Below are 12,157 nucleotides of genomic sequence, written 5' to 3' on the forward strand. Positions count from 1 at the left end.
GATACTTGCAAATGACATATCAGGTAAAGGGTTAGTATCCAAAATCTACAAAGAACTTACCGAACTCCCAAAACACACATAATCCAGTGAAGAAATGGGCAGAGGACATGAATAGACATTTTTTCCAAAGAAGACATCCAGATGGCAAACAGACATGAGAAGATGCTCAACATTGCTCATCATCAGGGAAATACAAATCAAAACCACACTGAGATACCACCTCACACGTGTCAGAATGGCTGATTTCACAACTCAGGAAACAACAAATGTTGGTGAGGATGTGGAGAAAGGGATGTGCACTGTTGGTGGGAGTGTAGCCACTCTGGAAAACAGTGTGGAGGTTCCTCAAAAAATTAAAAATAGAACTACCCTATGACCCAGCAATTGCACTACTAGGGATTTATCCAAAGGATACAAAAATGCTGATTTGAAGGGGCACATGCACCCCAATGTTTATAGCAGTGCTATCGACAATAGTCAAAGTATGGAAAGAGCCCAAATGTCCATCAACTGATGGGGGAATGGATTAAGAGGATGTGGTATATACTCACAATGGAATACTGCTCAGCGACAAAAAAGAATGAAATCTTGCCATTTGCAACAGTATGGATGGAACCGGAGGGTATTATGCTTAGCGAAATAAGTCAGTCAGAGAAAGACAGAGATCATATGATTTCACTCATATGTGGAATTTGAGAAACTTAACAGATGACCATAGGGGAAGGGAAGGAAAAAGAAGATAAAAACAGAGGAGGCAAACGATAAGAGAGTCTTAAATACAGAGAACAAAATGAGGGTTGATGGGGGTGGGGGAGTGGGTTAAAGGGGTGATGGGCATTAAGGAAGGTACTTGTTGGGATGAGCACTGGGTGTCATATATAAAAGATAAATCACTGGGTTCTATTCCTGAAGCCAAGACTATACCATAAGCTAACTAACTTGAGGAAAAACAAAACAAAAGAAAAAAAATGAAAAACAAACAAAAACACCATAAGTGAACTAGGTGAAAGAAATGGTGATAAGACAAAAATATTTCATTTTAGTCATAGTTTTATTAAAAAAGACCTTGCGGGGCGCCTGGGTGGCGCAGTCGGTTAAGCGTCCGACTTCAGCCAGGTCACGATCTCGCGGTCCGTGAGTTCGAGCCCCGCGTCAGGCTCTGGGCTGATGGCTCAGAGCCTGGAGCCTGTTTCCGATTCTGTGTCTCCCTCTCTCTCTGCCCCTCCCCCGTTCATGCTCTGTCTCTCTCTGTCCCAAAAATAAATAAACGTTGAAAAAAAAAAAAAAAGACCTTGCAAATTTCAGACAGCATACTGCAAAAATATACAAACAATTACTTTATGTCAGATAATGCTGGCTCTAACGAACTAGCAAATTTTTTATTATACATGCATGGCAAAAAAAAAAAAAATAAAGTGAAAATAAAATACCTGCACTTGGGAAAGCATGGAATACAAATATCATTACAACCATTAGTTTCCTATACACGATTCTACCTATCTACCTCAGTGGAGCTTTATTATTGTCACTCCCACCTAAGATTTACTGACGCATATTACCTGCCAGGTACATGCACTTTTTGTCTTTTATAACAGGTGCTTTATATATCAATTACAGAGTAAAACACCGGTTTCACACCTATTTCTTCCTTTCTCATTGGTAGTTAATTCTTCCTCCTTGTGCTACACCTAATGGAGAAGTGAAGGCTGGTGGTCAGTGGTCCTATGCTGGTTGGAACATATGGTTTCCCTGCCCCAGGGGTGCTCAGCCCCACAGCTTGTGCAATTTGACTATTGCCCTTGAACGAATGTCCCCTATTTTCTTACAGGAGGTAAACATCAATGCCATTTCGAAGGATAAAGTATATACACAATTTTATTCAATACTTTACATTATGCTACAAATATGTACAATTTCAATAATAAATTAAGAATAAATGAATGAAATAAGTACGAAGACAGTTCATAGACACCACGTTGCTCAATGACATTTTTCTGCCTTCATTTCTAAGAGTTCGTGTGATCCAAGATTCCAGATTGTCCTCTTGTTAAAAAAATTGGGGCAGCATGCATGAAATGAAGAGTTTCACAGCCTCTAAGCCGCAGGAAGATGTTTGCTAACAGTAGAAATGCTGAAGGGGATCAATCACAATCAAGAAGAGTTGATAAACATTTGTACAATATGTACAAAACTCTGCAGAAATTCTTTAATGTTCTTTTCCTCCAGTTCCTCACATTCTTTGCATCCTGTTTCAGTTATATTCTAGTGAATAAGAAGAAAGGATTAGATTGCAAAGACTACTATATCCCTTTCCTGGGAATATCACATCATTTGAACCATACAGTGAGGTCTTGAGACATAAAAACTTTGGCACATTAATGTCATATTTGGAAAAACCACTGGAAAAAACTGGGAGATCTGGTTTAGGCTTATTTTTCCTATAATGGGTTAAGGACATTGGAGAAATAAGCCATGTCTATCAGACCATGGACTTCCTGCTTAGAGCCCTTCAGTAATTTCTGATCATCTACCCCATAAAGACTATGCCTCCCTTGCATGGGACACAGGCCCTCCTTGAGGGGTTCCTCACCTGTTTCTTTCACCTGTCCCCACCACCTCCAATGACATACCCTAAGTACAATGAGCTCATGCCTTTACCCCCACATACACATCATGCTATTAGATGCCCCACTGCCTTTGTTCTTCTCTCTGCATATTCCACACTTGCTATTTTAGCTACCACTACTCAGGCTGAGATTACTCAGGTCCTATCTCCATTAGGAAGGCATTCCTAAACCTAGGAGTTCCCCAGGTTGGGCTAAATGTTCCATCTTTACATTCTCAGAACTCTCCCTCATATATCAATCATATCATATCATATATTGATATTAGGGAGTTTTTTGATTTTTATACCACTAGTCTCTAGGCTTTTCTAAGAGCACAAGGCCATATATTTTTGTTTCCCTAGCCTTTAGCATAAGGCCTAGCACATAGTATTCCCCCAGTCATTGCTGGTTGAACTAAACTATTTAGGTGAATACCACAAATTGTAATTCAAACACCGTTTCATGGATAACTAGAATATTCCAAATGTAGTAATCATAAATAAACTACTTAGAGATCATCCAAACCAGGAAGGCTGTACCAGCAAAAATCAAAATTAGATTTTATGTCCATTAAGCACTTGAAATTCAGATTCACCAACATTTATCAAGCACATACTCTATGCCAGGGACTGTCATATTCTATGTAGCGCTGTCCTATTTGAAAATAATCATGTCAGATAGCAAGGCAGAGATATTACACGATGCATCTCAGTTGACATAACCAGTGAAATGCTCTACATCCAGCTCTTCTGACTGCAGTCTTGCCAGCTCCTTCTACTACACGTGCTACACATACCAGGCCATGATGACGGTGACTGTGAACATGCACATTGAATATTCTACCAATAACAGAGAGGTAACGTATCACAAGAGTATTTTAAACATCAGTATAGGCATTTCATAAATATATTAAGTGTCTAGAATATGCCCGGCATTGTTCTGGGAGCTGGGATACAGCTCTAAAACACACACACATATACACAGACACACAGAAATACCTGCCCCTTAGACACTGACATTCTAGTAGGGAAAAGCAGACAAGTAAGTAAAATGTCAGATAGTGGGGCGTGCAGAGAAGGGGACAGGGTGTGGGGGTGGATTGCAACTGTGAAGAGGTGACATCACTGAGAAGGAGACATTTAAGCAAAGACCTTAAAGCAACCTGGCATTTTAAGAGCAGTTCAGGGTGTCCAGCCCTACTCGCTCAGAGGGTCTTGGCACATTCAGTTTCCTCTGCCTGTTAAACATACTTCCCCAGATAGGAGGCTCATTCCCTCATGTCTTTCCAAATGTCAGCTTAGCAGGTAAACCTCTAAAATAGAACCCCAGCCCTCTTACCTGCCTTCTTTTTGGCCACTGATTTAATAAATAACTGAGTCATTATTCATTTCCTTTTGCTTGCTTTATTTATGATTTACGTTTTACTTATGTCCCTTAAGAGCAGAGACCATGTGTGTTTTTTCACTTCTGCTATCCTGAAGGCCTACAACGCGGCCTCAAAAGTATATGTTAAATTCATGAATTATTGTTATGCCTTCTTTGTTTGTAAAACTTCCTTCTATCCACTCTGGCCACTAGTGTTTTGCCATGAAAACCATCATTCTTTTACTTCAGGGCCTTTGCCCAGCTCACCCTCAGGCCTGCTGTGGGAGTCCCTCGCATTTTCTCTCCTAGAACCATACTTCTCGTGGTGCACGGCGAGGCCCAAATTCTACTTGAATTTTTAATATTTTTATTAGTATCTTCTTGTGGCATTTGTCCTTCCAGTGGATAAGGAGAAGACCTCCCCTGAAGCGAAGCCGCTTGGGTACGAATCCGGCTCCCCGTTTTACCAGCTGTGTGGACTGGAGGAAGTGATTCAAGCCCTTGGTGCTCCGATTTCTTCAACCTTAAAACAGAAACAAGGAGGGGCACCTGGGCAGCTCATTTGGTTAAGAGTCTGACTCTTTTTTTTTAAAATTTCTTTTTCAACGTTTTTTATTTATTTTTGGGACAGAGAGAGACAGAGCATGAACGGGGGAGGGGCAGAGAGAGAGGGAGACACAGAATCGGAAACAGGCTCCGAGCCATCAGTCCAGAGCCTGACGCGGGGCTCGAACTCACGGACCGTGAGATCGTGACCTGGCTGAAGTCGGACGCTTAACCGACTGCGCCACCCAGGCGCCCCATCTGACTCTTGATCTCGGCTCAGGTCGTGATCTCACAGTTCATGAGTTTGAGCCCCACATCGGGCTCTGTGCTGGCCGTGTGGAGCCTGCTTGGGATTCTGTCTCTCCCTCTTTCTCCCCCTTCCCCTCGCGCATTCTCTCTCTCTCAAAATAAATAAATAAACTTAAAAAAAAAAAAAACAGAAACAAGGGTAACTCACAGATTTATTGTGAGGATGTAATGAATCACCGTTTAAGCCTCAAAGAACAGTGTCTGGCATAAAGTAATTACTGAAAAAATGTGAATTGCTATTATTGATGCTAAACACTTAACCATGTAATTAGACCGATGTCTATCCACTGCACCTGGTGATAAACACCTTGGGGCCAACGACCTCACTGGTTCATCACTGTCACTCTAGCACAAAAGGGCCTGGAATCACACAGTAAATGTTTGTTGAATGAATACACTGATAGACCACTTTAGGATTTTGGACACACGACTGATGGTGCCAGTTCTGAAGGTCACTCCGCTGGCATTAACTCCCTCTCCCGAGTGCCTCTTCGGACAATCTGCTTGTTCATTACATCCAGCTAATGACTTCTCCCAACCAAGACATAAACATCCGATATAGCTCTGTATGACTATTGGGTAACTCACCCTGTTAGAAGATAAACCGCTGTTTGCTAGGATAATAATGTTTTCTACTGTTTGATGAATGGTCTCATTTTTGGACTCAAGCGAAATAACATGTAACTCCAGGAGAAAGCACTTCATCGCTGTTACTTTGCAATTGGGCTAAAAAAAAGAGTTACAAAGAATCACTTTGAAAAAAAATTATCTTTCCATTATGCACTTTTACATAGATGCAATTTTGATTTTTTTAAAAAGTTAACCCAAATATTTTATAAAGAAACACAAAACCCCCAAGAAGTTTTACACAGGAGGCAATTTTTTGCTTTGTTTTGTTTTTAAATCAAAACCAAAACAAATGGACAATAAAACAATCTAAAAAGATGGCAATAGTATACAGAAGAAAGAACACAAAGCTAGAAAACATGGAAATAACAGGCCACTTTTTCTCAATGAGAGCATTTCCTCCTTGTAAAAGGGTAGTAATACCAGCCTGAGACTCTCAAAACATTAGTATAGATAGTCTGCTAAAAGAATTTTTAGAATCAGCCTGTACTGTTAATATCTGAAACGGTGACAGCTGCTGGCCATGTTAGTTCCATAAGTCCCAGAGCTCCAGGGGCAGAAGAAATCCCAAGAAATTTATTAGAAAAATCAGAGTAGGGGTACTGCCCATTCACGGGCTGGCCACATCAGAAAGGTACCTTTCAGATACCACAAAAAATATGTTTCCCACAATAGTGACTTTAACAAAATCCCCAACTTAAATGAAAAGAAGCATTAATGATCATCTGGGGATGTGACCATGGATTGTCTGACTTTAGGTTCTCACTGCCTTGTACAGTGCCTGGGATCCTACAGGCACTTCTAGAATGCTTACGGAATGGATGAAGGGAGGAGGGAACACACCCACATGCCTGGCATTGGCCATATTCCTTATCTCCCACAGCAGCTGCTCAGGATTGCAAGCGTAAATACCATCCCCACAGATAGATAGGTAGGTAGGTAGGTAGGTAGGTAGATAGATAAAATAATAAATAAAACTGAGGCTCATAAATGTCTAGTGACTTCTTAGGCAACGCACCTAGGAAGTGGCTGAATCAGAGTTTACATCTAAATTTCAACCTCAGCTTCTTTCTATAAGCCATCAGTTACAAGGTTATCTTCTTGCAAAAAAAGCAATCTCAGGATGCTGAGTTTGGGTGGTTACCTGACTGCTCTCTACTTTGAAAGAAAAATGGAAAACATACTAAAGCCTAAGGAGGAAGACAATGTCTATGTGTAGCACCACTATCCAAGGGGTTGATGAATATCTGGTTTTTCTAGCTTGTGGTGAAGCCCTCTTCCCAAAGCTGAAAAAGCCTTCACAGGTGCAAATTCTTCCATTTCAGAGAAGTTCTAATTGAGCAATCACAGAGAGTGGACTCACTGTTCTCCTCGCACACAACATAGAGTTTGTTTTCCGTGAGGTGAAGAAGTTGGGGATTTGTTTCTTGTTTTTTAGTAGCCAACCCAGAGGGAAAGAACAGCAACATAGCTAAAATTATACATACCTTAGGCAATGTCAGTGTATTAATGAAACAAGTTCAAGATCATTTTTTAATTCTGATAGGTTTTATGAGTTGTGTTTATTTCTTTTCTCACATCGAGAGTAACTGGCCAGAATTCTTTTCTGACAATTGTAGAGATTCACGCAAAATGTGGAACATAAGTGCATTTAAGCAATTTGTAGAAAATATAATTAAGCGTGGAAATACACTCCAGGACTGGAAACAAGGGCTATGGTGGACAGCTTTAAATTGAATCCATTAACCTGATTTTTGCACTTAATTGCATCATGATCTAATTGCATCATAAAATATGTAATATATTTTGTTTGACATTGATGGAAAAGGCTGTTTTATATTTTGATTTGGTACCATTATGAAAATAGCATCTATGTAAGCTCTTTGTCCCTGAGTCCCACAACCTCAACAATTACTTACAAAATGCATTGATCGCATGTTGTCAGAACACAACAAAAGTTAGACTTAAAAACTATACATTCTTCAGTAAGTTTATGAAAATATGCTTCTTCAACTTTTGAAAACTGGAAAATATAACAATTCAAAAAAAATAAACTCTACTCACATGAACATCACTTTCAGTATAAAAAGTGGCATCGATATGTAAGGACTGAAAGGAAACAAAATTAGATAATATGAAAAATTATGACCTGCTTTAGATATAGTGAAAACAACTTACTGAACATTTTAAACTTTTTAAATTACATTTGTTTTAATTTTGAGATAATTTCAGTTTCATATGCAATTGTAAGAGAAAATGTAGAGAGATCCCACAAACCTTTCACCATTCCTCAGTGGGAATATTCTGAATGCCATAGTAGAATACCATAACCAGGAAACTGACACTCATATGATCCACCCACCTTGTTGAGATTTCACCAGTTCCATGTGCACTGATGTGGCTATGTAGTTCTACTCAGTTTTACCAGATGTGTAAATTCATGTAACCACCTCCACAGTTAAGGCACAGAACAGTTCCATCACCATTAAAATCCTCCTCCCACACTTTCATAGCCCAAACCACCTTTCTCCCTACACATTCCACCCCCCACTTTCTAATCCCTGGCACCCACTTCTCTCTTCTCCATTCCTATATCACTTCAAGAATGTTATGTAAGTGGAATCATATAGTACATAACCTTTTGAGACTGGCTTTTTGAAAAACTTAATAGACTATTCTTTGAGCAGTTGTAGGTTTCTGGAACATGAGAAGAAAGTACAGAAACTTCCCAAACTTCCTTGTCCCCCTGCACAGTTTCTTCTATTATTAGTATCTTGCATTAGCGTGGTACATCTATTACAATTGATGAACCAATACTGATACATCTGTAACAAAAGTTCGTAGATTACATTGGGATTCACTCTTAGTGTTGTATATTCTATGAATTTTAACCAATATATAATGACATATATCCACCATTACAGTATCACACAAAATAGTTTTATTATAAAAATCACCTGTGCTCCATCTATTCATCTCTCCCTTTCCTCTAACACCTGGAAACCACTGATGTTTTTACTATATCCATATGACATTCTTATCCATTGGATACATTCTGCATCCATTGGATATTCTTATCCATTGGACATTCTTATCAAATGGATACATTCTGTATCCATTCTTGCAGAATGTCATAGAGTTGGAACCACATGTAGCCTTTTTAGATTGGCTTTTTTCACTCAGTGATATGTTTTTAAGGTTTCTCCATGTCTTTTCATGTCCAGAAGCTCATTTCTTTTTATTGCTGAATAATATTCTATTGTATGGATGTACCTCTGTTAGCTTATTTAGACTGGCTTTTTTTCACACAGCATAATACTTTAGAGAGCCATCCAACTTGTTGTATCAGTAATTTTTCCTTTTCTTTGCTCAGTATTATTCCATGATTAATGTACCACAGTTTATTCATCTATTCAAGGGCATTTGGGCTGTTTTCAGTTTTTAGCTATTATAGATAAAGGTCTATGAACGTACATGTGCCTGTTTTCCTGTGGAGGTAAGTTTTCATTTCTCTGATATAAATGTTCAAGAGTGCAACTGTTGGATCACATGGCAAATGTGTTTTATATTGGTGGCAAATTTGTTTTATAAAAAACACCCAATCTATTTTAGAGTAGCTATAAAATTTTACATTCTCATCAGACATATGTGTGATCCAGTTTCTTCACATCCTTGCCAGCATTTAGCATTATTACTTTTAATTTAAATATTCTTACAAGAGTATAGTGATATGTCATTGTCATTTTAATCTGCAACCTCTAAATAATATGCAGCAATTTATGGGTACTTTCTTCCAGAAAAAAGTCTTGGAGTGATTTATAATTTCTTCCTTTCTAATCTGCCCACGTTTAGTTCTTGTTCTTGCCTTGCCAATTTACCTAAACTTCCAACACTGTTTTGAATAAGAGTAGTGAGAGGTGACATATTTGCCTTGTTTCTAATCTCAGCAGAAAAACATTCAGTCTTTACCCATTATGTATGATGTTAGCTCTAAGTTTTTTGTACATGCTTGGTATCAAGTTGAAAAAGTTACTTCTCTATTTCTGGTTTGCTGAGAAATCTTACTAGGAATAGGTATATTTTAAAATGCTATTTCTCCATCAATTGATCTAATCATATAGTCTACTTTAGCCTGTTGATAACGTGGATTACATTGACTGATTTCCCAATATTAAGCAGGTCTTGCATATCTGGAAACAATCCCTTTGGTCATGGTGCGTAATTTTTTTTAATACACTGGTGGATTTTATTTGCTAATATTTTATTGAGAATTTTGCATCTAAGTCATTAGAAGTATTTTCTGCTTTCTCTTTTGGTACTGTCTTTGTCTGGTTTTAGCATCTGGGTAATACTTGCCTCCTAATATGAGTTAGAAGATGTTCTTCTATTTTTGGAAGTTATTGTAAAATTGGTGTTAGTTCTTCTTTAAGTGTTTGGTAGAACACTCCAGTGAAACCAGCTGGGCGTAGGGATTCATTTGGGGGAGTTCTTTTTGGCGAATTCAGTGTCTTTAATACTTATAGTAGTTTGAGGATTGTTTATTTCATCTTTGTTAAATTTTGGTAGTTTGTGTTTTTGAGGAATTGGTCCATTTCTTCCAAATTGTCAAATTTAGAGAATAAAGTTGTTTATAGTTTTTCTTTATTATCCTTTTAATGTCTGCAGATTCTGTAGTGATAGTCTCTAATTTCAGTCCTGATATTAATGGTTTATATCATCTCTCTTTTAATCTTTGTCAGTCCTGCTGGAAGTTTATCAATTTACTGATTTTTTTCCCCTAATAATGAGCATCATGTTTCATCAAGTTTCTCTATTGTTTTCCTGATTTCAATTTCATTATTTTCTGCCCTTATATTTACTTTTTCTTTCCTTCTGCTTGTGTTAGGTTTACTTTGCTCTTCTCTCTCCAGTTTTTTGAGGTGGGAACTTGCATAGTTGATCCAAGATCTTTCTTTTTTCCTAATATAATCACTTAGCTTTACAAATTTCCCTCTCAGTAATGCTTTACCTGAATCCTACAGATCTTGATATGTTGTATTTTCATTTTCATTCAGTTCTATGTACTTTTTTTATATCCTTTGAGACTTAATCTTTGACCTATGGAATACTTAGAAGTATTATTATTTAATTTTCAAGCATTTGGAGACTTTCCTGCTATATTTATATAATTGACTTCTACTTTATTCCACTGTGGTCAGAGAACATACTCTGCATGATTGCAATTCTGATGAATTTGTTAAAGTTTGTTTTATGGCCCGTGATATGTTTAGCCTTGGTGAATCGTGCCTGAAAAAAATACTAATTCCCTGTTGGTGGGTGAAAGGTTTCATCTATTGTTGGCTGACTGTGTTGTCCAGTTCTTCTATATCCTTTTTGATTCTCTGTCCAGTGATTCATTTGTTACTTAGGAAGTGGTAAAGTCTTCCACTATAATTGTGAATGTGCTTTTTCTCCTTTCAGTTTGATTCGTTTTTGCTTCTTGCCTTGTCAGGCTCTGTCATTGGATGTGTACACATTTAAGATCACATTTTCCTGGTGGATTGATCTCTTACCATTTTGAAATGTACCTCTTGATTCTAGTATTTTTACTTGCTGTGAAGTCTACTTTATCTGATATTAATATAACTACTTCTGATTTTTTTTTTTTAATTTTTTTTTTTTCAACGTTTATTTATTTTTGGGACAGAGAGAGACAGAGCATGAACGGGCGAGGGGCAGAGAGAGAGGGAGACACAGAATCGGAAACAGGCTCCAGGCTCCGAGCCATCAGCCCAGAGCCCGACGCGGGGCTCGAACTCACAGACCGCGAGATCGTGACCTGGCTGAAGTCGGACGCTTAACCGACTGCGCCACCCAGGCGCCCCACTACTTCTGATTTTTAAAAATTACTGTGTGCATGTGCATCAGCTTCCTAAAGCTATTGCAATTAAGTATCAAAATGAGAGCTTAAAACAAAAATAATTTATTCTCTTACAGCTTTGGAAGCTAAAGGTCCAAAATCAAGATGTCAGTAGGGCCATGCTCCCTCCAAAGGTTCTAGAACAATCCTTATTTACCTCTCCCAAGTCTCTAGTGGCTCCTGGCAATCTTGGGCCTCCTGTGGCTTATAGCTGCATCATTCTGGCCTTCTTTGGCTTGTAGCTGCCTCCAGTTTCACATGGCTTTCTTCCCTGTGAGTCTCTCTATGTTCTGACCTCTTCTTGTAAGGACAGCTAGACATTGGAGTTAAGGCCCAACCCACCCCAGTATGACTTCATCTTAACTAATTATATTTGCAAAGACCCTATTTCCAAATAAGTTCACCTTCTGAGTTTCCCAGTAGACATGACTTTTTTATGGGGGGGGGGGGCACTATTCAAACCATTATAATATGGTATATTTTTTTCTCTTTTCAATTTCAACCTACTTATGCCACTGTGTTTGAAGCATTATTATTTAATTTCCAATCGTAGACAGCAAAATAGCAAAATGTGGTTGGTGTTTTGTTATCAATTTGGCCAATCTCCCTCCTTTACTGTATTCTGTTTCTCCTCCCTTTTGAGATGCTAATGATAGGAATGTTGAACCTTTTATTATCCCAAAGATCCCTGAGGCTTTTTTCCCCCCACAGTCTGTTTTCTATTACTCTATCTTCAAGTTCACTGCCTTTCCTCTGTCACAGTCATCCCGCTCATGAGTTTCTCCAGTTTGTTTTGTATTTCAGT

The 12,157-nt window shown here is 38.4% G+C and overlaps 1 protein-coding gene across 2 annotated transcripts in view; it reads right to left on the reverse strand.

Moving 5' to 3' along the window:
* Positions 1 to 1,032: 1,032 nt before the first annotated feature.
* IL15 (interleukin 15) overlaps positions 1,033 to 12,157 on the reverse strand; it is an 81,603-nt gene continuing 70,478 nt past the window's right edge. For both annotated transcript variants that reach the window (XM_025921897.2, XM_086704176.1), the window contains exons 5-8: positions 7,518 to 7,562; positions 5,415 to 5,552; positions 1,292 to 2,262; positions 1,033 to 1,065 (exon numbers count right to left, since the gene is read on the reverse strand). In XM_025921897.2, coding sequence (XP_025777682.1) covers positions 2,152 to 2,262; positions 5,415 to 5,552; positions 7,518 to 7,562 — 294 coding nt within the window. In that variant the 3' untranslated portion in view covers positions 1,033 to 1,065; positions 1,292 to 2,151. The remainder of the gene's footprint in view (positions 1,066 to 1,291; positions 2,263 to 5,414; positions 5,553 to 7,517; positions 7,563 to 12,157) is intronic.

Source organism: Puma concolor, chromosome B1, assembly GCF_028749965.1.
Source record: "Puma concolor isolate L17-30 chromosome B1, mPumCon1.1.hap2, whole genome shotgun sequence".
NCBI lineage: Eukaryota > Metazoa > Chordata > Mammalia > Carnivora > Felidae > Puma > Puma concolor.